The 24790-nt window shown below is 46.2% G+C and overlaps 1 protein-coding gene across 1 annotated transcript; it reads left to right on the forward strand.

Moving 5' to 3' along the window:
- LOC146209558 (uncharacterized) lies at positions 1–22171 on the forward strand. The gene is made up of 7 exons (XM_084601491.1): positions 1–215; positions 14812–14889; positions 18128–18589; positions 19481–19786; positions 20757–21058; positions 21309–21536; positions 21891–22171. The coding sequence occupies exons 1-7, from the start codon at positions 201–203 to the stop codon at positions 22012–22014; spliced, it is 1515 nt and encodes a 504-aa protein (XP_084457617.1). The 5' UTR covers positions 1–200; the 3' UTR covers positions 22015–22171.
- Positions 22172–24790: the final 2619 nt, after the last annotated feature.

Consider the following 24790-nt stretch of genomic DNA (forward strand, 5'->3'; position numbering starts at 1 on the left):
GCGGACGCCCGCGCGCCCCACGCCGACTCACTACGGGGGCCGAGTTGGCGGGCCCGCTCACAACGGAGGCGGCAGCGACGGCACAAGAGACACTGCCTCACTTTGGGGACCGATCGGCGGAGCGAAGGATTCCAGAAGCGCTCAGTGCCGAAGGGGCGCGCACACAGGGCACTGACGAGACACACGACGCGGCGGCCAACATGTCGCGACAGAGGGTGAGTGCTTCCTTCACCGACATGCAGATATCCAATTCCTTTCCTGTGCACGCTCTTTGAAACATGGCGTTCACGACATAGCCACCAGGGCATGGGATTCGCGAGGCATTCTTTTCTAGAAATAGAGAGGATTTACTCGGTGAACACAGCTGGTCCAGAAGAATAGCGGCTATGAATGGTCTGCAAGTTTTTGGGCTATTACTTCGTCTGTAAAACGCTACTCAACACCACAGTTCCGTTGCACACTGACCCCGTCGTATCCTTCGCCCATATTATTCGTAAGCGCCTTGCCTGCAGAGCTCCTGCAGTCCCCATGGTGCTAGAGGCCGAAGGGAAATTGCTTAAATCTCATATTATAAGCATTTGTATCATTACTATAGTTATGCCCGCATTTGTTGGATTTTGTTTCGACCTTAGAACATTGCCTGTTTGTGTGCCCATACCAAGTAGCTAAGCTCTTCACACTCTACTGTGGCTAACAAGATGTGTCTATAAGGTGACTTTCGCACTTCGTTAAATGTGAAAAGTGAAATTTGAATCGTTGAAATCGCGACGGCTACCGAAAGAAGCGATGTCAGAAGTGGCAACTCCGCCCCTCACACTTAATCATGTTCAAGAGAATAATTTCTTCTTAGTAATCATGATGTACATTCAGGAGCTCCATCGGCGTTCTACGCATTCGCAGATTGTGAGACGTCACGCCTTCGTGCATTGTAATCAATTAGGAACGTTCCGTCTGCCATATTTCATAACAGCAGGCGAAATACGTCATATTTTCAGAAGATTACGCACCAGCCATTAAAGCACATGCGTACAGTATGATATTAATGAAATGATATGAAATTGCACCCCGGTAATACTACGCACCCACGTCTGCTTAGGCGGAGCATCTCAGTGCACCAACATTACGGCATTGTTTAAACACTGGTAATTATTTCCAACTTGGTAAGCTTAAACATAATATAACTGGACAGGAGTCTACCGAAGGGGCACTTGTCAGGACTGCACTCCACTAAAATTACAGCCCCGCCATGGTGCTGCAGTGGCTAGGGTGATCTACTGCTGTGCCCAAAGGTGCGGGATCGAATCCCGGCCGCGGCAGCCACTTTTCGATGGAGGCGAAACGGAGAAGCATCCGTCTCTGCGATGCCAGTGCATGTTAGAGCACCCAAGGTGTTCCAAATCTTTGGAGCCCTGCAATACGGCGTCTCTCATAGCCTGACTCGCTTTGGGACGTTAAGCCCAAAAACCAAACCAAAGTTAGAAGGTGCACTTACAATAGAACGCTCCGAAAGCCTTCCGTAACCTATTTTATTTCCTGAACGTTATAATCCACCCGTACCGCAGTCCCCAGAGATGGTTACCGAAGTTTATGGCGGTCAGCAAGCTCATTGCGCACTTTGTACTGGTTTATACAAGACAAATAGATAAATTGCACGAAAAAGTAAACGCTTCTAAAATGCGTAGGAAATACTTCGCCATGCTTCCCCATACCACTGACTTAAGAAATGGTAATCTGACTCTGATGATATCTTGCGTGCTTGAGAATTTTTTTCGTGGACATTTATTTTTCATTTCGCCTATTGGGACGACCATACTAGAAACAAAATACGGTATCTAATTAATGTTATCGTTTTGTCACATTAACCACTTCTCATAACAGGCGTTTTCTTATTCTAAAATTAATTTTTTTTCTTCGATTAGCTATCAACCTTCCGTCCGAGTACACGCCATCTGACGTCTCACGGCCGGTGTTATTTATCTTGGCATTATATTTGTTTCTATTTGCACTGACAAAAATATATGGTTCATAGAAATGTGTATTTCAGGTGTCGCCTATATATTTTTATTTCGGTGCTGATAAGGACGAACGTACTCTCCGGCATAAGTAACGTAATAGGTATGGCTGTATAGTGCATAAAGTTAAAAGGCTGAAAGCAATCCGGTTTAACGAAGTTGTGAAAAGGGAGATGTCTCCTCACGACAATACAGAGAAGAAGAAGCCATTCAAAAATTCAAAATAGTCTTTTCTTTTCCTGCTAATAAAGGTTGCTGCAAGGAAACAGTTAGGCTCCTTGTTGTCATTCTGGCTAGTCGCGCGCACGGGAAATTAGGGGCAGTTTCAGTAGTTAAGCTTGCCCTTTTTTCGCCATCATGGACGCCACACGGTATATTCAACCATCAATATTTATCATTTGGTCGACCATACACAACACATTATTACACGCGACCTAACCTGACTTATTGTTGTTCGCTTATTCATATTTTTAGAAACCGTTACTCTCGCTGAACCACAAACCTACAGCATTTATTTACTTGATTCTGTGCGTATTCTTTTTTGTTTCCCTATGCAGTTCTTTGATTAGTTCAACATTAATCAAAACAGTAATTCCTCAGTTTTCTTTGTACCTTCATCTTTTGCGCTTTGTACTGTGCATTATGCTACGCTTTATAGCTTTTATTACATGTTTTTCCGCATTCTATGACAGTACCCTTTCAAGCAGCCATAGCGTCGAGGGCTACACCATCTGTCATCAATTCATTATCAGTAATTTTAAACTGATAAGTATCGTTAGAGTTTTAATGTCTCGTATGAGTTGAACTCTGCAATGGGAGATCTCTCTGTGTAATTCAAACTAGCCGGTTTTTCATTTCTGGTGACTGATCAGTACAATTAACTTCATTGCAAACCTTAGTGTTAATCTCAAGCTGTGCAGCATTTACCCTCCCACGGCAGCAATGGCTATTTCGTGCTTCAGACCAGGCAAAATGTTTTGAAGCTTTTAGTCGCCCTTATGGGCGCACTACTGTGTTCAGGCGAACTTGGACATTTTAATCTTAACATCGCGTTTTCTTTATTTTCAACAAACCACACTTGTTACTGACTTTCATCTGACCACGTGTTTGCTTAGGCTCGTGATTAATTGCCAACATCTCCCAGTGAAGGCCTACCAAAGATCATTTCATTAGCAGTGCAGTATGAAAAGTTTTCACTTTTAACATTTGTACCTGTATACGTACAAAATTGGCTTTTTTTTCTTCTAGTCAATTTCAATATGGCTCTTATCAACAGAGCTATTCGTAACAGCTTTAACGTATAGTGTTGTAAGAAACTATGCATTGCATCATTAACTGAAGCATCTCACGCTCTGATGAGTATGGTTTTCAGTGCGGACTAACTTGTCAGTCACAGCCTTCAAATTAAAAGGAGCATAATTTCCCCTCTTAAATCGCTAAAACTTCCGAAATCTAATACCGTGCAATCCCACTTTCCTGAAACATTTCAACGCGTCGCTAGAAGCGTTTTATTTTTAGAATCAACATAACTAAATACAGATAAAAAGCAAGAATCAACATAACATAACAGAGATAAAAAGCAAGTATATGATTTCTGGCATCAATATTCTTCTGTGCACAAAAGCCTTCTTCCAAAGAGCGGAAGGCTTGAAAGAGAGATCGAAACATTGTCAGAGATGTGGTTTCGTAAACGGGACCTAATTCAATATTTCGTTCCTTGTGCGGCTGTGCATCGATCAATCGACTACCTACGCAATCCCGCCCTGTCGCAAACGAGCGCATCGTAGGCCAGTTGCAAAATTGCAACTACTCGCTCCGGCATCACGAAGAGAGCCATTGTCTTGGGTCGACATGTGACGCAACGGCCATTGCGCACTCACGAAATGGGGATGAGCGTCCGTGTATCGAAGTCGAGTCGAAGTGGTGCGAGCGATTCTTGAGGTGCCGTTCTGGCCGCCCACCTGACAATATTTTCAAGGTCATCTGCTGGCCTATAGGCCTTGCATGAAACGACTTTAGGCAGATCCCGGTGTGGTTAGCGCACCAGAAGGCCAGGGCGAAACGTGAGCAAGTTATACTACCTGCTGCACACCCACTATATGTCTAGCATTTATTTACTTTCACTCTAGTAGGCAGTCACGTTTTGGCGTAGACAGTGAAGCCTGATGCATATCTTAATTACTCGCCGATGACAATGCATAGATTAAAGCACCAATACATGCTTCAAAATTTAACCATGATCTCATGGCTTATTTTACGTTAAATTTCGTACCCACATTTATTTCTCGGTGCTGATTTCGCATCCCTTCACTTTTGGCAGTACCGTGTTTATCGTTCTTTCATTCCACTTGGTGAATCTGTTGTATATGCAATTTGTTTACCTGATAGAGAATAGCAATATACTCTACAACTTTTTAAACAAGCTTGAAGCGCTCGCGAAAATAATAAAGGAAACTGCTGACCAAATGTCGTGCACCGTTGTCGTAGGGAAAATATGTATTTTATGGGATATACATATGCAATGAAATTGTCTGCTTGGATGAAAAATACTGTCTAAAATATAAGATAAGACACACTGCCTATCAGTCCCTGGCACTAAACATTATGGAGCTCCTCACATCTGCCCAGCTGCAAGGCCACAGGATAATGTTTCAATGGATCCCTGCCCACTGCGGACTTCATGGGAATGAACAGGCCGATGTTGAAGCGAAAAGCGCACTCATCAATGGCCTCCAGCTGTGCCTTTTTCAAGAGATGACACGACGTGCCTTCTTACGAATTGTATGAATATTGCTACAGCAGCTTACTGGGCCCAGCCAGACGCCCGACACATCCGTCTAAGAAGGCTCGATCGAACATTTAAATTTTATGTTCCTTGTGATATTCCGCGTCATCAGGCATGCTTGCTACATAGACTTCGTTTAAACGTGGCTTTCCCGCTCAAGTACTTACATTTAATTGAACAGATGGACTCGCCGGAATGTTCAACTTGTGGCATCCTAGAGACTGTGGACCATATAGTATTGGTGTGCCCAGCGTATGAGCGCGAAAGAAGTGTGCTAGCGGCTTCTTTGAAGCGTTTAGACAAGAGGCCTCTGTCGGAGGAACTGCTGCTGGGCGCTTGGCAGGACAAGGGGAAGGGTGTCCAGGCAGTGCGTGCTCTTTGCCGTTTTTTGTGCGCCAGCGGACTTGATTCGCGCTTGTAAAACAAGCTACTGTATCTGTATATGTATTTCATATGCCTTCTCCCACATCGTCACCCATCATGACCTTCTTTCTTCTCTCCGTCCCCTTCCCCAGTGCAGAGTAGCAGGCCAGATTTCAATTATTCCGGCCAACCTCTCTGCCTTTTCCTTTCAATAAATACATCTATCTATCTAAGACAGGTAGCAGTCGCCGCTTGAGTGGCTGGTCTCTTGACGTCGAGTATTTAATGTAGGCTGATACCACGGTGTCTGTGCGTTCATGGTAATTTGTCATTGTTAGTCACTTTGACGCTTTGCGTACACAGTTTTGCCGTTAAATGCCTTCATCAGCTTTTTGGCTATACTGTGCACCTTGCAACACGGAAAGAAAGAAAAAAGAGTAAATTCACGTTATTCAGAACTTCGTTGATTAATATAGAAAGATTCCTGGCTCGCAAAATCAAAGACTGCTGGCCCTGTATCTAATCCGACTATAGTCAGGCATGTACTGGAATTTACTGGATTGAGTATTATGAAGAAATGGAAATGGAACAGAGGTTTCCAATTTGCATTTTGCGTGCTAACTTATTACCTCATTTAAGAAATAAGCAGGTACTTTTTCTGCATCTTTCTTGCAAAGTCGACATAAAGCTTGAGTGGCAAAGCTATCAGTACTATTTTTTATGTCATCCTTCGTACCATAATAAGCTGACAGCACTTGAATGTTCTGTGGCGGACGCCAGTCGGTGCTCTCAAAGAGCGCTAATGTCGATACGAGCAAGAACGCATCGCAAACGCAGAACAAGGCAAGCTTTCGTTACTGCATGCTTTCAAAGCAACGGATACTCAGGAAAAATCAGGCAGTTTTCTCTCTCGTAAATTTAGCAGTTTCAGAGAGCGGACTTTGAGAACAGGTGTTAACAGTGGTCAGTGAACATCTTAAGATTGAACGACCCGTACTAGATAACCAGAGTGTATCTGCGGTGCTGTTAGCATTTCTTGGTGCATTGCTAGCATTCAGGGTTCATCAACCACAGACATTTCCCGATAAACGCAGGACGTGTTATTAAAGATTTCTCACGGCTTGCTACTATGACGAGCGCCGATTGGCCGGTAGTTACAACCTTATCAGTGGCCTATTATTTAAAGCAGAGGCGGGCGGAGGAGAAGGGGGTGTCGACTATAGGGAGGTTACGCTATTTTCAACATGTGCGTGCACGTGGGCTTCGGCACGGGAACTGATCCATCTTACGAGATGAACGGGATCCCTTCTACGTATGAAGCACCACGCCCTAGCACTAATTAAGGGAAAAAACACGCTCCCGGTGCCGCGTTCATTCATTCAGACTTGGAATGTACGGCAAAAAAGATTACTTGAATTTCGTCATCCTTTTCTCGCATATGGTGGCTATAAACTCCCGCTTATCTTCCGTTCCTCTTTCAGTCGCATGCCCAGTGCATTGTTTTCGTGCATGCTAACTCCACTTGCACTAAATCTCCAACACCTCCGACATTCGATTAGCGAGTGTTTACATTTTTACAGGATTGACAACTGCAACGACTGGAGCTACATAATGTTCGTAATCCATCTACTTATTATGCCACTTTAAAGTTTCAAGCAGACAGAAAATGATCCGTCGTTGAACAGTTTCGCGAAAAAACATTGCGAGCATTTTTTTTTTCTCACTTGCTCGTTTATGCTCCTTTTGGTAAATCTGAAAATCTTCATTGGTTCATTTGATGACTCACCGTGACGTCACTGCTCATCAGTCAGAGCCATTAGTGATACGTCCTAAGCGGCGACTCCAAGTTTCCATTGTTTTAGGTCGATCAACATAAACTTTTACCGTTCGCAGTTACATTATGCGAAACATTAGAATTCCAGTTTAGCACTTACTCTTCAAAAAAAAAAAACAATCAGCCTAAATATTTTCTTTTTGTTTCACGCAAATATTATATTTTGTTCAAAAAGCTGTAAAACTAGAGGTCTGCGCTCTTGCTATAGCAGGAACATTAAGAAAGCGGGCTCAAATCTCGCCTTTGAACTGCGGCGAAAAGGGAAATACTCGAATCTATCGAAGCGACAAACCTCCATGGTATACTAACCAAAGCGACCAAACTGCAACTTTCGGGAGTACTTCAGCTCGATACCGTGGTTCATTAAACATATGTTTAAAGCAACAGTGTGCTCCTGGAGGAGGAGGAGGAGGGGGTTGGGGGGGGGGGGGGGGGGCGGAAGGCAGAGATGTTAACCAGAAAGAACGAATTCCGGTTGGCTACCCTGCACTGGGGAAGGGGAATGGGGATTTATGGGGGTGGATAGAAGAGGAGAGGAGGTGAGGAAGTCACAGTCTGTCAATCAGGCTAGTCTCTTAAAAAGCGAAGAAGTGCCTTGTAGGCTTTGAGCGCAGATGACCTTAGTGGTCATGGTCCCAAGATCTTCCCTTCCGTTAAGGGGTGAGCGTTCAGACGATCCAATGCAGTACTGAATAATAGAAAACGGGCCCAGGAGTGACCTAGTTCTGCAGGTACAGCGAAACGGTTAGAGCACATAAGTATCGCCACCTGCCGTTGGAAGCAGCCAGTGAAGAAGTTGTGTAAACGAAAAGGATGTAGGCGATAGCGATATATTTTAACGTCCAAGCTTGTACTTTCAGAGAAGCACTACCGGAAGTAGAAAAGCGCACATGACAAGTATAACGTAAATAATAATAATTAGGTTGCCGGCAAGCAAACTCTTGATCAGTGGCGTTACAAATTCGTAGCATTTCTGTTTTCTTTAATTAGTTATGCCTTATTTTCCGCGTACTCACAAAATTAAGTTGTCCTTGACATACTACCGAGCACGTGCTCCGCTAAACGATCCATGGCGCGTCCTATACTCAAGTTTGGTGAAATCCAGAATGCTCAATCAAACGTTCACTACAGATAGTTCAGTTGTTCTGTAGATTGTCCTGCATCACGGGCGACCAGCCTTAATACTCTCTGCCCATAATACTTGAGTCAGGCTCAGTACCCCGATTTACAACAAGCTTGCAGTGAACAGACTGTCATTTAAGGTTCATGGATATATGCTTAACGTGAATCATTCACAAACAGCGTAGAAGCCGAATCCAGCAGGGTAAGTTTTCATCGTCGCTGGAGTCGTACTGCGTATTGTGCACATCAAGTTGAACCCAGTTTGTATTACCACCAGCAGTATTTTAATACTGACAGGAAGAGTAGTTGTCGAAATAGTAGAACTATGCTATAGCAGCGCCTCAGAGGCACGGCATGGCACTTCGTCTTAGAGGATACAAAAGCCCGGGAGACCCCAAAAAGGAAATTTTGATCCACGATAACTTTCTTACAGAGAACGACTAAACGAAGAAGGGCCACGATATACGCGCGAATAGTTCTAATAATTCCAACAGAAGAACCGGCACGAAGAACGCGAAAGGCGCAGTACCCAAAACACGTCTTCCCGCTTCGTTTTCAGCACACGGGCCTCCGTTTTACAGCGTAGGTGAGAATGGGTTGCTTTGCAGAAAAGAAACTTTTTACTTCAACACCAAGTTCGGCGACTAAGCTTGAAGGTGTGAGCAGTAGGCAGACTCAAAGGCACACTCCTCTCGCCGATGTCACCACCCAACTACACCTGTCGCACTCTGCTTCGTTCTATGAACGGTTTTTTTCCTCTCCTTTTTTCTTTGGGCAGACCGGGGGCGCTGCACGCCGCATCCGGTCCAGATTAAGGACTCCCGAACCCACACGCGCATGCAAGCAACGTTTCGCCCACTACCGTGGCCGGGGGCGGCCCTTTCGTCGGCAGCCATTTATCGCTGCAGCGCCCCGATCACGGCGCCTTGGGCGTCCTTGAAAATACGCGTGTTCTCAGATAAGAAGGCGTTGCCTCAGCACGGCGCAATGGGTTTTGAAGGCTTAATATAGGCCCGGGTGGAACGCGGGGGCGTCTTCGAGGACCCCGCGGGACAAACGTATGCATGCACGCCACTATAACAGAACGCGTAACAATCACGTAGAAAACCCACGGGCTTCCGCTGACGTTTGCCCGTGGGCAAGGGAGCTGCGGGTCCCTTTCATTCACGTTGGACAAGGTCGGATTTGTTTAGATGAAGTCGCGTTAGGGAAACGTTGTTACTCCTTCGGGTGCGTCGACCGGTGGTTAAACTTCGCAAAAACAGGTACAGTATGTGCGCATAATCGTGTTTGTGTGCCCGCACACTGAGTACTCTCTACATGAACGGATGGGCACGGACAGCGTACAACGAGCGGGCGCACAGCGACAGGGTTATCGCGCAATTTTGGTCAGTTTTATTATCCTCTACACATTGTCCTTTCTAACTGTCGCTTCCCTCTCCCTTCTTTCCCCTTCCTGTCCCCTCTGGGTCGCATTCATTTCCGCTGGCCACAGCTCAGATTCTTCAGGCTACGACAGCAGATGCCGCGGCTAGAAAAAATAATTTCCTTTGTATTTGCATCTACTTTGAGATAAGCACATAAAGAAATGAACGGAAGGAAGAAATGAACATGCTAGGACTGTGGTAGCTGACCAAGAATAGTGCAAGGGGGTAGCACTCAGGCGACAACTTCAAATAGGCTTTCATAAGGGTCGGTAAAACAAGCCCCCGCGAACGGAGGTAACTGACTGGAACACCTTGGAACACATCCAGCATGTGGGGTAAATACTTTCAAATTTACCGCCTTTTTCAATGGTGCCTTCTTATTATGAAGGCTAGAAATTTTCCAACTTCTAGAAGTGTTTTAATCAATCAACGAGCGACAAAAGGACGCTTGCAAAGTTCTCTTCGCGCGCCTATGAAATATATCGTAAAACATGCGCTCAAGTTATTCCCTTCTCTCATCGTCAGACCGTGCATCAAATGCTTTCACATGCCCAATAAAAGAGTAACTCCTGTGTGCCTCAAGTCTTTGTAGACATCGATGCCACCAGTGTCTGGTGTGCTCCGACGCTTTTTTGTTTCCAGTCCGACGCCGGGGTAAAGCATGTACAATAGTTGTGACCTTCGCATACAAACAACATAGGAGCAATTATACATGTCTCTGTGCTCACAGTTTTGTTTATCATGCGTTCAAGTCTGGCTAAGCAACAGGTAGCCGTGACGAACCTCTTAATGCACCACTAGTACAGTAAGCTGTCAGCTCCGATATTTTTGGATATGAAAAAAAATTAACAGGGGTCCTCTCTGTTAAATTTTAACTGATGGTGCGAAAGCACGATGTGATGAAATCATGTCATCTTAAAGTTGTTTTTACCAAACATTCTAATTAAGAGGTGCTGTTAGGAAGATAGTGAGAAACCGGAAAGCGTGGCGTGACATGGTCAATAGGGTCACGAAGAGTCGGACACGACTGAACGACTGAACTGAACTGAACTATTTGGACAATTGCGTTAAACCAAAGGAAATACAGCGCTAAGTTTTAGACGAACCACACAGAAAGACGGACGGGACAGGCGCTAACTCAAACTAAGTTTATTGAAAGATTCATGTGCACATATATAACCCGAAGACAGTGAACGCTTTCTGTGTGGTTCGTCTAAAACTTAGCGCTGTATTTCCTTTGGTTTAACGCAATGTCACACCAACTAGCCCAGCAAAAGATACTGTTTGGACAAATGTCAAGCAAATCTCATTTCAGAAGAAATCAAGGACCTGTACATCGATTTTGTTCAAAATCAACGAAGGTCAGATTTTGAGAATGGGAGTTGGCCACTTTTGGCAATGACGCGGGCAGATTTTTAGAAATGAGCATGGCCAAATTTTGAGGGTGCCGATCGTGTCCGGCATGGTCAATTTTGGATGCCGATTATGGTGCAAACTGACGAAAATCAAGTTTCGCATGTGCAAGGCTCAAATTTAGGGGTGGCCAAACTTTGAGGTCACAATCGTGTTCACTGCGGTAAAATTGGGTCGGACATCGATTTTGGCCCAGATCTGCAGAGGTCAAATTGCGGGGCTGGGTGGGCCAAGTTTTGGTGTGGCCTGGGCCAAATTAGTGGGCAACATCGTGCTCGCCGTAGTTGACTCGGGTTGACATCGATTTTGAACTAAAACGGCAGAGGTGAAATTTCAGGGATGGGTGGGGCAAATTTGGCGGCGGCCCGAGCCAAATTTCAAGGTCGCCATCGTGTTCGCCGTAGTCGAATTAGTCTGGAGATCGGCTTTAGTCTAAACTGGCCGAGATAAAATTTCCACTGTACCTGACTGACTTTGAATTACCCGCTGAGACCACGTTGTTATGGCCTCGCTAAACAGCTTAGTCAATCAAAGCAATGGCGCAAACCTGGGACCATACAAGATTCTTGCTCCGTTGTGGTAAGCGCATAAGTGCTCTCTCACTAATAAAAACCCTTTGACAGATGTATACATTCTAAGCTTTCATCTCAAATTCTCTCTGGCCTGTTTGAAACCTGTCCCGTATAAGAAAAATATAAGCCTGGACATTGTTGAACACATATAATGATAAACCAATAAAAAACTTCTAGTGCTATAAGCTTTCCGTTTTAGGGAATTTATTAGCGTAACCTTATTCACATTTGCCGCCAAAATATTCGGAACAGTAGAAGGTGAGATCTAGGTCAAGAATGCAAGCCCCAGTCTTATCTCTTTATCACAGCAATGACGTAAATCATTTACAAAAGTCGTTAGCGCCTGCAACGCGGCAAGCTTGTGGCGCCACGTGTTAAAATGTATTCTTGCACGTACATGTTCCTGTGTGGTGTTGCGTTTGGGACTACTAACTTTCGCACCAATAAGAACTTAAGAGGCGGCCAGGCACAGCGCTAGGAAATGCCTTTTTAACACGTGCAATGTCAGGGTGGTTGCAGCTGCCAGGAAAGCTGGCCTCCGTGTTTCGCCACAGTGGGTTCCAATCATGTTCACGGCCATATTCCAATTTTCTGTTGTGTTGTTTTGGAGCGTGAGGTCTACTCATCGCACTACAACTCCCAAGGCAACTCCTAACTCCAACTCGCGCGTTTGATCTTCAGCCAAGAGGCGCCGTAACGGAAAGCCGTAGAAATTCCCACCACCTGCGGCTTCTTAAAGTGCACTGACTCCGTGACTAGGCGAGGGCTTAACAAATGCTTCGCCGGTGCTTGAATGACTCAGTCACGCCGTGGATCAGGTGCATGCCGCTCTAAGTGCGTAAGCGCTTCGGCGCAGGCGTGTGTAGCCGGGCTTTACAGCTTACGCTCGGATCACTAGGCTGAACGGAGATAAATCTCCGAAATTTTATTATGTGCAAGTCTCGTGGTGCATTACGTCACACTGTGATGACGCCGGCAGAGCGGATTCTGTGCCTTAGGAATTCATATCGGACATTCGCCGGCTGACGATCTGTTCCGCGCGTGCGCGAAAATACAAGATTATCTGTACAATCAGATAAGAACCCCCTAAAAAACACCGTTTCCATCGCTCCTTTTTAGGTTTCATTCATTATTTGTTTCAAGCCACGGTTGCCGACGAGCCTGAGCTCAAGAAGCTCAGTTTGATGCACGTATGCAATTGCGCATACACAAGACATAAGATCCGCGCCGGTGAATGTTATCGGGACTTCATTACCTCACAGATTCTCCCAGAAGGACCACTATAAACCTTATGAAGTGCAGCAGTCATTGCAAAATGAATATGCCGGGCCGTTAGCTCATGGCATGTGATGTTCCCGTTTATGACGGAGCTTTAGGTTATGATCTTATGTAAAAATGAAGTTGTGATCACGCACATCTAATTGGTTCTCAAATAAGTATTTTAATAGGATAATCTGCTTGAAAAACTATTTGTTACAAGGTCAGCATTTTATGCATTTCTTATGGCAAGAAGGCAAGCGTTAAAAACAAAATAATTTAAAGACGGTCATGCAACTGCCCAGTAAGCCTCCCAGCACGTCTCCCAACAGCGCTCGTTGTGTCGTCCTCTCCTCCTGTGTTCCCGGTATACGTTTTTTGTGCTGTTTACCTTTAATGCCTCACAAGTTTTAACGTTCTTCGATACATTGTATAGTAGTTGTCCGCCTGAAAGACATATCCGTTAACATAAACTCGCTCATATACTATGCATTGGTGAGGGTAATAAAACAGGGAAATATCTTCGAAAAATCTTACCGAAGGTTTAACACTGCTAAAGCTGAGTAATCAAAGCGAATGCTTGTAAGTTAACCCCGATATAGCTTGGCTAGATTTATGTAGGCTCGGATGCAGATGATGGTGAAGCATTTGATTCGGCTCATTTTGGCGTGTTTGGCATCATCATTGCAACGTTGAGCGAGACGGGCTTCACGTTCTTCCGAGGTCTCGGCAGGTACGTTTCACTCGACCCGCCTCCCTTCGTCTCTGTACGGCAGCCTCTCGGTAGTTATATACGTCCACTGGATTATCGGGTTCGGCCTGTCGTCTCCGCAACCTCTGAGACGTAGACAGTTCACGACGCGTCTCGCCTGAATCATCCATGACGACTTCTGCCGTTAAATTGTCAAGAGCTGTTGTGGTCCATTGGAACCGGCTGAGAAGCAGCGGAGACTATAGACAGAGCGAGCGCCATGGCTTCACCCGTCGTGCGGTTGAATGACGTCATGTTTGTCACATGACAGGACAGAGGTGAGGTGGTTACCTCGGCTTTGGCGGGGTGCCTGAACGAAGTCATAGCTGTCACGTGGTTTTTCATCGGTTCAGCGACAAACACGCTCACAGGTGCCCTCGGCGAAGATGCTACGGATAGGGATGTAGTAATAGCTTTCAATTTTAAAAGTCATCCCTGAAGTAGCCAGTAGAATACAAATTCTTACATGCTTTTAGGGCCCGTGAAGCTTATTTCCTTATCTTTTTTGCGTCTGTATTTTTACTTTTGTAGGGAACAACCCGTGCGGAGGAGCGTGTGGTAAAAGGTGTGACTCGGGAACTCCGTAGCCTTGTAAAATTAGCGAACAAAGGTCAAGCTTGTTGCAGGTAGCTTATCGTGTAGGGAAAGTTATCCAGTCACGGTATATGCATCACGCGACCCGGACTTTCTGTTACGTATCTCGAGCGTTAAGCTGTGCAGACGAGGAAAAGAATAATTTGGGAATAAAGTAGTGTGACATCATGTTGAGGAGCCTGTCTGTTGATGACCAACCAAGGCGCATTGTGATTGTGCGGTATGCCCGTGGGGTCTTCGACGGGCACCGGTATTTCTGACATCAGCCCAGTAATGGTGCCGCTCGGTGACCGATACAGAGAGCTGTCTCAGTAGTTATCGCTTTAAATTGACACTGGTGAAATTTGGCTATCAGAAACGAGTGACACACATCTATAAAGAAAGATGTCTTGCTAGTTGGTGTTCTTGTGTGTCGGGTTCTTTAGCACAATTTTCTATGGCTCCTTGCAGACTTGACACGACGAGTTTTGTATTGTGAAAAAGGTTACTCACCTCAACTGACGGAAGCTATACTGCACGCCTCAAAAGTAAACGGGACACCTGTTTCGGCATTCTGAGCACTAATATCAAGTCGAATTCGCGGTTTCTTGTCGCACGAAATGGAAATCAAATAGTCGCATTTACATGCTCATTTGGCTGCCACGTAGAATTCATTCCTCACAACGGATCTTCTTCGTGCAGCTGATCCTCGTGGCCGCTTTCCTGTTGATGCAAAGCGGTCTGGAGTCGGCGAACGCCCTCCAGAACCATGGAAGCACGGTAAGTGGACTCGCGCACCTACTCTTCCCAAACGTTCCCACTGACCTGACCGCCTATCACCTCCGCTGACAGTCATGTCCACATAGAACGCTCATGGAGCAATAATTAACTGCTTACAACTTTCATTGAGCTGTAACATCATCGTAATCCTACCAGTCACGCTCAGGACGGCCATGGGCGTTTTAAGCTATGGACCTTCTGTTGGAAGAAAATCACAACACCGATTCTCAGCAGGGTCGCTGATAGGTGCAAAAAATCAACGTTCGTTGCGTGAAAGCCCAACTCCAACGACATATCCTGGGCGTCGGCGCTGTCGGCGTATGCAGAAACCGGTTTGAGCATGCGCACGGTACGAGACGTCAGCAAACTTGAGCGGAGCGCCGAGATCTGTCCGTGCTAGATTTCGGCGTCAGCGTTCACGCAGGCGCCGAGCTGCTCACCCGCGTAGGTCTCTCATTGGGGCACGTCTAGGCGCCGTACACCAATGAGAGGACAGGGTGGCCGCGACCTCCGGATTTTGAATTTTCGCACGCGCTGAGTCTTTGCGTGCTTTTGTTTTTGTTTTTTTACTTTTCTTTTAGTCATCGCTTTGCATCTTCGCACGTGGCCGCGATGGCAGAACCCTTCGCCGCCCATCGGTTGATCTCAGCCGTGGAGGAACAAAACTCAAAAGACTCGTCTCAGCTACGGTCCTGGAACACGGGACAAATTGATGTTGCGTAGATGGCGTTGCAGACTGTGTTGAAAAGCCGAGAAAAATGTAGAAGATGTACGTTTATTTGTGCAGAAGTAGAAAGTGTAAACTGTAATTAAGTTCCAAGTCTAAATTACGTCTCTTAATGAGAAATTATTGAGTGAATATTAAAACTGCAACAACGCACCAGCGCAAGTACAAGCGTCAGCAGTGAGCGCCCCATGGAGATGCGCACCGCTTGTGACGCCCACTGTGGCACGGCGCTGACAGCGCCGACGCTGAGCGCCGACGCCCAGGATATGGCGTTGGAGTTGGGCCTTAACACCTCAGCCAGGTTTACGTCAGACACGTGCATGAGGCCAGTGAGCAACATGGGTACACACAAAACGCACTTTTTGTAGCGATCTCTAGACGTGATGCCTCCAGAATTACTATTCAGAGTTCGTGAAGCTGCTTCTCCTTTGCATCCTGGGATGAGAACGAGTACGTGCTAGCAAATCGAGAAGCGCGCCGCCTTAACAATGCTAAACACTTAACTAGATGGTAAAGTGACCAAAAAACATCCACGTTATTACCATGGCTATATATTTGTAGAAATGCAAGGGGTTAGCCACCCCCCTCCCCTTCCAGCCACTTATACATTTTGCTCAAAAGTACCTGCTATCAGGTACAAGTTGGAATTCAGTAGTTATAAAACTTTGCGAGTAGAATTTGAATCCCCTAACTAGCGTAACAGACGTTAAGCTACAAGAGGCCTCCTCGAACCAGCATTTCATTAGTTCCGCGTATGTGAATTACCCATAGTGGGCACACGCTCCGTTGACGTTGTGCAACTCAAACCTGTCGCTGGAATTCGAAGTGATTACTAGGAGACAATAAAGAAAGTATTTAATGGTGAAAAAAGCTATCTTTATAATGCCTTGACCGCTGTGCAACTTGGTAGGTTATTTGTTTACTCCTACCTTTAAGTGAGTTGCACGCGCAAGTTCACAGCAAAAGCCACATTGGAAAGCGCTCATATGGTTAGATAAAAACCATATAACAGCTGAAAGCAGGCCATTTGTACGCCTTCGAGGCATGGTTTTAAAAATGACTCAGGTTATTTACGCACAGATGTTGCAGACGATACACTTCCCGTGTTTTTACTGCTGACGAACACATCAGTGCATGCTTTGTGCTATATCTCTTCAAGCCAGCTAGGTGCTATCAAATAAATTTTATGGATCGGAGGCATCGCACACATTTTGGTATCCCTCTTGCTGTTGGGCAGTATCTAAAATAAAAGCAAGTATAAAGGTAAAGAAAAACCTTCGCCAGCAAAGTTGCCACATGTTTAAATGAACCAAACTGATCACCAGACCACTACTGGGAGTAATCATCCTCAGGAGCTGTCGTATGGCAAGTTGATGCCCGTGAATGGATTTCTTCGACATTAATTATCTTCCAGGTGATGCATTGATGCGGCTGCGATGTGCACATCTTTTACCGTTTCCCAACAAACTTGCTTTTCTTTAGTGATAGGTCTATGGCATTTCCTCAGTCGACCCAGAACTTTTTGCCGATAGCGCGTAGCAGGCTAGCATTTTTCAAAAATAAAATACTATCGGATAACCAAGTCGGCAAACAGCGCCGCTAAATGCATCGACAGTGAGAATGGAAAAGGGAGAGAGAGAGCGGAATAAACACGCCGGCTACCGCTAAGATAATTATTCGGAAATAGAAAAAAATTGCTCCACAATGATTAAGCCGAAACACAATCGTTCTAAGCACAATGCAAAAATATTTTTATTCGAGATGGGAGAAGTTGAAAAGATTCATTTAATCGAACTTTACCCGTCGTGTTAGGTCTTCGCTGTGGTGGTCAACGAGAATATAGTTCGCCTTGAGTGCACCCAGTGCAAATATATAAGAAGCCCCACGCAAGACATGTTAGCGACATCGGAATACAGTAAAGTGAAACGAAGGTAGAGTTCCCGAAACAGATTACTGCTATAGGAGTTCTTTGAAGTCTCATACACTTTATATTTGTACAGAGCGTGCCGTAGAGGAAACATAAAATTAAGCCTTGGTAACACCGCGGTATTTGTTCTCACTAGTCAAGTTCATATCTGGAAACATGAGAAAACTTAGAGCGTCATATGCAGCAGAAATCAAATTTTTGCAACGAATACCTGAACTCTTGTGCCTGAACTCTTTAAAGTCGACTGCTGGGTGCATCCATATTGCTGCTACTTAATTGTAACTCACCAGGTGATATGAATGAAAAAACTCAACGCATCGAACGAAAGTACTAATTTCACTCCCACGGGTCCCTCTACTATAATGACCTCGAGAATGCACATCGCACTGAACGGATGCACTAATTTCGTCCGCACGAATCCCTCCGCTACAATGTCCTCCCACTGCTAACTACCACCAAACTCTCACTACCGCATTAACTGTCTCCACTCGAAGCCAACACCAACAATGCAAAGGAGAAGGCAGGCCCTACAGGGCGCGTGGTCTTTCCCTCTCTCTCCCCACTTTCCGTGCGCGCCGCACCAGCCGGGGCAGTTCCTGACCGAGCAGGCGTCCATGCCCTACCAGTTCTCCTACTTCGCCGGCGGACACGACGGCAGCCATTCGCGCCACGAGACGCGCGACGCCAACGGCCGCGTCACAGGACACTACACGCTCGCCACGGACGAAGGGTCGCAGCGCGTGGTCTGCTACGTCGCCGACGAGCACGGCTTCCGCGCCTGGGTTGACACCAACGAACAGGGCACGGACAACCAGGACCCCGCGGACGTCAGCGTCCGCTCCACTGCACCCGGAACGGCAGGAGTCCCTCGGGGGTCCATCAAGGGCGTCTGCGGAAGTCCGCCACCGCCCGCGGGCCCTCCGGCCCAGACCCAGATTCTGGTGACGTCGCCGCCTGTGGTCATACCGGCACCGGTGCGCAAGCCGGCCTACGTGCCTCCGCCAACGCACCACGAAGAGGTCATTGTGTCTCCTCCTACAGTCAAGGTGAGGAATAGGCGAAGTTGTGTTATTTTCAGGTCTACCAGGACAGACGTAGACATGCCAAAATATTACCGCGTAAACGTTAACCTTCGCTTTCAGGCTGTTCGTACGTAGGGGTAAAGCAGCGGATCAGCGAAGAATCATGCAGACTATTCACTCATTAACAAAATCTTTGCACTCACTACCTAAAGCCTAATTAGACAATCAATATTTAACGCTCTGAATAAAGATGTTGAGACTAGTCTGAGGTGTGTGTCCAATGCTACTCACTATTGGTACAGCTGATGTGGAAACGTGGTGTGAAAGGTCTTCATAGAGACCCCGCCTTCTTTTCCATCCTTCCTCTAATTGATATGACCGCTCCAGCGTGCAAAAATCATGAACGCCTTCATTTGTTCGTAGGAGTAAGGCATGTTATGCGCCACTCGGTGCCAGAGCCTCCAGGCGACCCGATGGTGAAGTAAACCCTTTCACTGTTTCTGCGCAACCCATCGTCGGCGCAGACAAGTGAGCCGAGTGAGTTGTAAACTGACGGGGGCAGGAAATCCGAGACACGAAGGGTGGATTTTGCGCAAAAGCCCACTGCGAAGTAGCTGTCGCGAGTAGGGGAAGTTGGTGACCGGGATAACTTTATCTGCGCAGATGGATAGACGAGATGTTTCTTCATGAAGTAGTTGCACACCACACACGTGTAACCGGCGAATAAAAGACAGGATACAGAGAAACAGAAGCCGCACGGGTCCGTGGCTTTTCTCACGGCTGAAGTCCACTTAACGTTTACAGAAATGTCAAAGCTTCCAGGGCTGCAGAACCCAAAGTTTAGGTTCCGTCAGGACACTACTGCATTAAGAATACAATCATTTTCACGAAATTACCATTTGTCTTCGGGTGCAGGTGTACCCTCCTCCGGTGCAGCACGTCGTGGTGCCTCCCGTGCGCAAGGTCAGCTACGTGCCTCCCGAGCCCCCGACGTACGTCGAGCCGCCCCCCGTGCGAACCTATGTGCGTAAGGTGGTAGTGAAGAAGCCCTATCCGGTGCACGACAACAGCTACTATGTGCCTCCTGCACAGCCAGCCAAGACGTACTACGTGTCCCCTCCACAGCCGGCGAAGACCTACTACGTTCCTCCACAGCAGCCAGCAAGGACTTACTACGTACCCCCTCCGTCGCCACCAAAGACCTACTACGTGCCATCTCAGGTACGCGTCTTGTCTACACGAATTCCGAAAGGGCATCACACTACATGCATCAGTGCTGAATAAACCTTATTTTTAGCATGAATTATTAACGGCCTAGCAGGAAAGCCATTATACAAAGCTGAAAATAGCGTTGGGGCATCAAAAGACAGTAATGTGCAAGAGTTGCATATATGAGAGGAAGTTCTCAAAATTAAGCTCTAAAAGTGGCACATTAAGTTACCAAGTATCTTCAAACAGGAAGAAAAACATAGGTAGGTGTCAACAGGCATCAAACTAAAAGGGCGCTTTTTAGTGCATCTAAAAGCACAAATAAGTTAGCTGTTGGCTCTTCCTGCGATATAGGGCCTCGACGGCCAGCAACTGTATATGTGAAGTCCCAGATTGCTTATAATTTGGTCTTACACAGTTTCTACAAAACGCCGGTCTTTGCTTGAGACCCTCGCGATACCAAGTATGGCACTTTGGCACATACGTGGACTTCGCGGGCTTTGCCAACTCTTCAGGGTTCTTTATGAAAGCCTTCCAGTCCTGCCGTTTTCGCTATTTTTCATGGGCAAAACAAACAGCTTTAATCTGAAACATCTGCCCTCAACTAACTATGCAAGTATTCCGTAATATTAAATATCCCTAGAAATGTAACTTATGCGCAAGAATAGTGCCCCATCGTAACCTAAAGTGTCAATTTACTGAAACTTATTGTGCCTCCTTGGACTAGGCGAATCTCAGGACCTCAAAAATGTTACTTTAGCGTTCGCAACCGGGAGTACTAATCATGAAAGAGCCTCTATTCTCCACTGACTTCCCTCACCTTCGACTCCGTAGAGTTATTTTGATATCATTGATTGATAAATTCGCCGATTAAATAATTGATTGAAGCTGTATACACATCGGTACCGACTTCTCTGCTGTCTCTTCGTCGCATATACACCTCCCTCCGCCTGATTTTCTATCTTGCTTATGATGTATGCAGCCGGTGGTTGTGGAGCCACCCCGTCGTCGTCCTCCCCCGACTCGACGCGTGTCGTACCAGCCGGCGCGTGAAGAGGTGGTTCTGCCACCATCTAGGCCCACGTATTACGACACGCCACCAACGCCTCCAAGGCCTGCCCCGCAGGAAGTGTACGTCCCATCTCGACCAGTGTCCTCGTGCTCGGGCTACTGCGGACCTAAGGTGACGGCACGCATAGTCCCCCGGCCCCAGCAGCCTTCGTACGTCAAGCACAGCCAGGACGTCAGCTACTCGGTCAGGAGGGGACCCTACATTGCGCCCAGGCACGTTTACACAGGTTCCCCTTTATACACTGCAGAATCCGGAATAAGGACACTTTTTGCTTGTAATGTGCTATACGGCGTACTTTCCATGGTTTATACAATGAGGTAGCCGGCTTGCGGCTGCGATCGGCGCTCCGAGCCGATTAAGCCGTTCTGTATGGCACAGCCATCTATGTTAACGGGTGGCACGCACGTTTTCTCTAAGGGATGCAAAGGTGGCAGACTAAGATTGGCCGCCTTCTTTTTTCAGGTACGAGCCGTGGACTCAGTCATCGTACAAGACTTACCGAACATACAACGAGCCTGTGCAGTCGTATCGTCCTCAGGGCGACATTCCCATCGGCGTTTCGTACAAGATGAGCATCTCCAGGGGACCCGGCGGCCCCTATCCGTGGCAGGACGAAGTCGTGAGCAGGCCTACGTCCTATTATCGGCACGCACAACCGTCAACACCGCCCTCCGGACCACACTATTACAGGTCAGAACTTTATCGATTACTTGCCAACTTCTGCGTTAGCTTTGAAAGCACGCTTTTACGTACGCACTTTTGAGGACGTCTTGTACCTCCGATGATTCCGGGGAGGATTTTGTGACTCGTGTTTTTTTTTTTTTTTTTGTGAGTTGATTCCGGGTGGCGGTTTCTGTAACGTCACTCGTTTGCAATCGCCTCGTTGCAAGTGTAACACGATATTAAATTTACTGTAGTCACGGTACCAGATCGACACTTTGAGACCCCTGCAGTCAGCCAGGTGTTCGCGTAATGAATAAATTCATTGCATTCGAAGAGGGACTGAAACCGCATTTATCCCCTTGCTCCCCCTAAACTTCGCAGGCCCGCCGAATCAGCGCCGGAGCCGGTCTACCCGTCCTCACGACCGCAGGGAGGTTACGCCAAAAACGACCTGCAAGACGACGACGACGACACATACGACTTCAAGAGGCCCAGCTACGGCTAAACGAACTAGAATCGCCCGCGGGCCCGGGCTGGAGTGTCGACGCGGTGCCGCGGCGAGCCAAGATCTCTCGCAAAACTGGCAGCTATATCCCTCCCTTTGTCCCCTCCCTCTTATTCCTACCCCGGAAAGCTTTGACATTAAAAGAAAAATTGCTTCTTCGCCATTGGGCTACTGTTTTGCAGGAGTTCTTCCCTTACGAAGGTGCTGAAACCGTCAGGAAGGTTTTACAAGGCTATGTCTTTGTGAAGCGTATTTTCAAAGTACACATCGGCCGCCGGAGCGCTAAACCGCAGAGCTGGTCCCAGCTAAGACCAATTTTCAGTTGGTGTTGCGGATTTGCCAGACTCTTTTAGTCATGACGAAAACTGCTGAAAAGTCAGTCACTGACACTTTGCATAACATGCACATCGGAAGTAATAATGAAGATGTGAAAAACTGCGTTTTGACAAGCTGCGCTCTAGCTGTCATCGGTGTAGCAACTAATTATGTTTCGAGTGGTGATCAAGTAAAGACACCGGCTAAAACACACTCCTTGTTACATCCCAGGCAGCAGATCAGACGTGCAAAAAGCATATAGCGCAGACACACCACTCATTTGCATAGGGCATCTCGTACAGACACGACGCACATTATGTACATATGACTTGCACGCACATAGGTCACACTGCGCGCATAGAATCCTGAAAGACGTGTTTCACATCATGTGTGGACACGGAGCATGTTGTACATAAAGCATTCTTCACAGACGACGTATATATCGTGCACAGATCATTGTACACAGATATGGTTCACGTCATCGAAATCTGCCCAGGGCAACGAGCAGACATGATGCATATGGTTGATTGAAACTGCGTGCTGGCACGGCGAACAGATAGTCAGAGAAAAGATTAACATTATGATAACAGCGTAGCACTCGGAAATTATGCACACCTTGTCTGATGTGTATTCCGCATACATAGCGCACATTGTGCATTGAAACGAATGTCTCGCGCACCATGCCGTCCATGCCGTCCAAGCGTCAAAACAAGAAGTTACGTCTTGTTTTTATTTTCTTTTTCTAAGGTAAATTTCTGAAACCCTAAAACAAACATTAGCATAGCAGCATGCTATTATAATCAAGCATTTAAAAGCCGTAATTGCGGCTTTCTCTAATTGTAAGCCTATTTCGAATCACCATGTAAGACAGCCAGTAATAAGTGTACATAACTTAATTATTTTCAAGGGCCAAAAATGAAGGCAATATTCTTGGTAACCTAAACAAAGGTTAACGTTACCTGGAAAATTAACATGAGTTCCAGCGTACAGTGCAACAGATATGCCGCTCATTCAACTACAAACAGGTGCCAGGAGACAGCATGTATACACAGACAGCATTGAAAGGTATCATGAGGGACAGTAAATGAGTGGCTGTGTATACACGCATTTATAGAGATTAAGTCCCTTAAAGCTCTCAAAGTGTTCAAGAAGTACAGGAATTCAGTCACAAAACATCTTCGTAATGCAAAAAAAACAATATTACTCTAACCTCTTCGAAGCAGCACAAGGACGCACAAACAACGTTTAGAAGGCACTCAACACTGTACTTACTAATGATTCAAAGGCGGTAACCACAATCGTAAAAGATGGGATAGAACTTCAAGGCACTAGGTTAGCTGACGCATTTAATGATTTCTTTTGATCAGTCGGCGATGCTACCAGCAGAAACCCTGATTTAAGGTATATGAAGGACCGAAGTAGTCCAACTATATTTCTTGACCCAGTCCCAAATAGTGAGCTTGTAGCGACATTTTTAACCCTAAGCAATAGTAGAGCTGCTGACGCGGACGATATTCAAGTGAAACCTGTAAAATTTGCCATTGATATATTAGCACCTTGTCTTGCCCACATTTTTATTATGTTGTTGTCCGCAGGATGCTTTCCTCAAAAAATGCAGCGAGCAAAAGTGACAGTTGTGTTTAAGAAGGGAAATAGAAATGACAAGTCAAACTACCACCCCATATCCGTTTTACCAGTATTCTCAAAAGGTTTAGAGAAAATAATTTTGGAACGCCTGACCTCTTTCACTGAACGCAACAACTTAATAACATCTGCTCAGTTTGGCTTCCGCAAGAACAAGTCTACGGAACTCGCACTGCTGGCCGAAAAGGAGTTCATTCTCGAAAACTTTGAATGTAAAAATATGGTACTTGAGCTGTTTCTTGATTTTTCCAAAGCCTTTGATCTTATTATTCATTAAATTCTCCTTCAGAAACTCGAATACTATGGCATAAGAGGCATTTCGCATCAATTAATTACGTCTTACTTACTTTGTCGTCATTGAAGGAAAACACTCCACAATAAAGTCAACTAAAACAGCTGTCCCGCAGGGAATCATCCTGGGACCATTCCTTTTCATACTGTATATTAACGCGATAGTTCGCGTTGATGCAAAGGCACATTACATAATCTATGCTGACGACACATGTTTATTCTTTTCAGGCAAATCGTGTGTTGATCTAGGTATCCGAGCGAATAGAACGTTGTCCGAGATTAATTCAGTTCAGTTCAGTCGTTCAGTCGTGTCCGACTCTTCGTGACCCTATGGACCATGTCACGCCACGCTTTCCGGTCTCTCACTATCTTCCTAACATCACATAACTTCATCTGCAGCGCCTCGAGGATGCCATCTAACCATCGCGTTCGCTGCCTACCCCTTCTCCGGCGACCCTCAACCTTTCCCAATATCAAATCTTTCTCCAGCGACTCCTCTCTTCTCATCAGATGGCCAAAGTAGCTG

Source organism: Amblyomma maculatum, chromosome 1 (genome assembly GCF_055883805.1).
Source record: "Amblyomma maculatum isolate TAMU_Amacu chromosome 1, ASM5588380v1, whole genome shotgun sequence".
Taxonomy (NCBI): Eukaryota; Metazoa; Arthropoda; class Arachnida; order Ixodida; family Ixodidae; genus Amblyomma; species Amblyomma maculatum.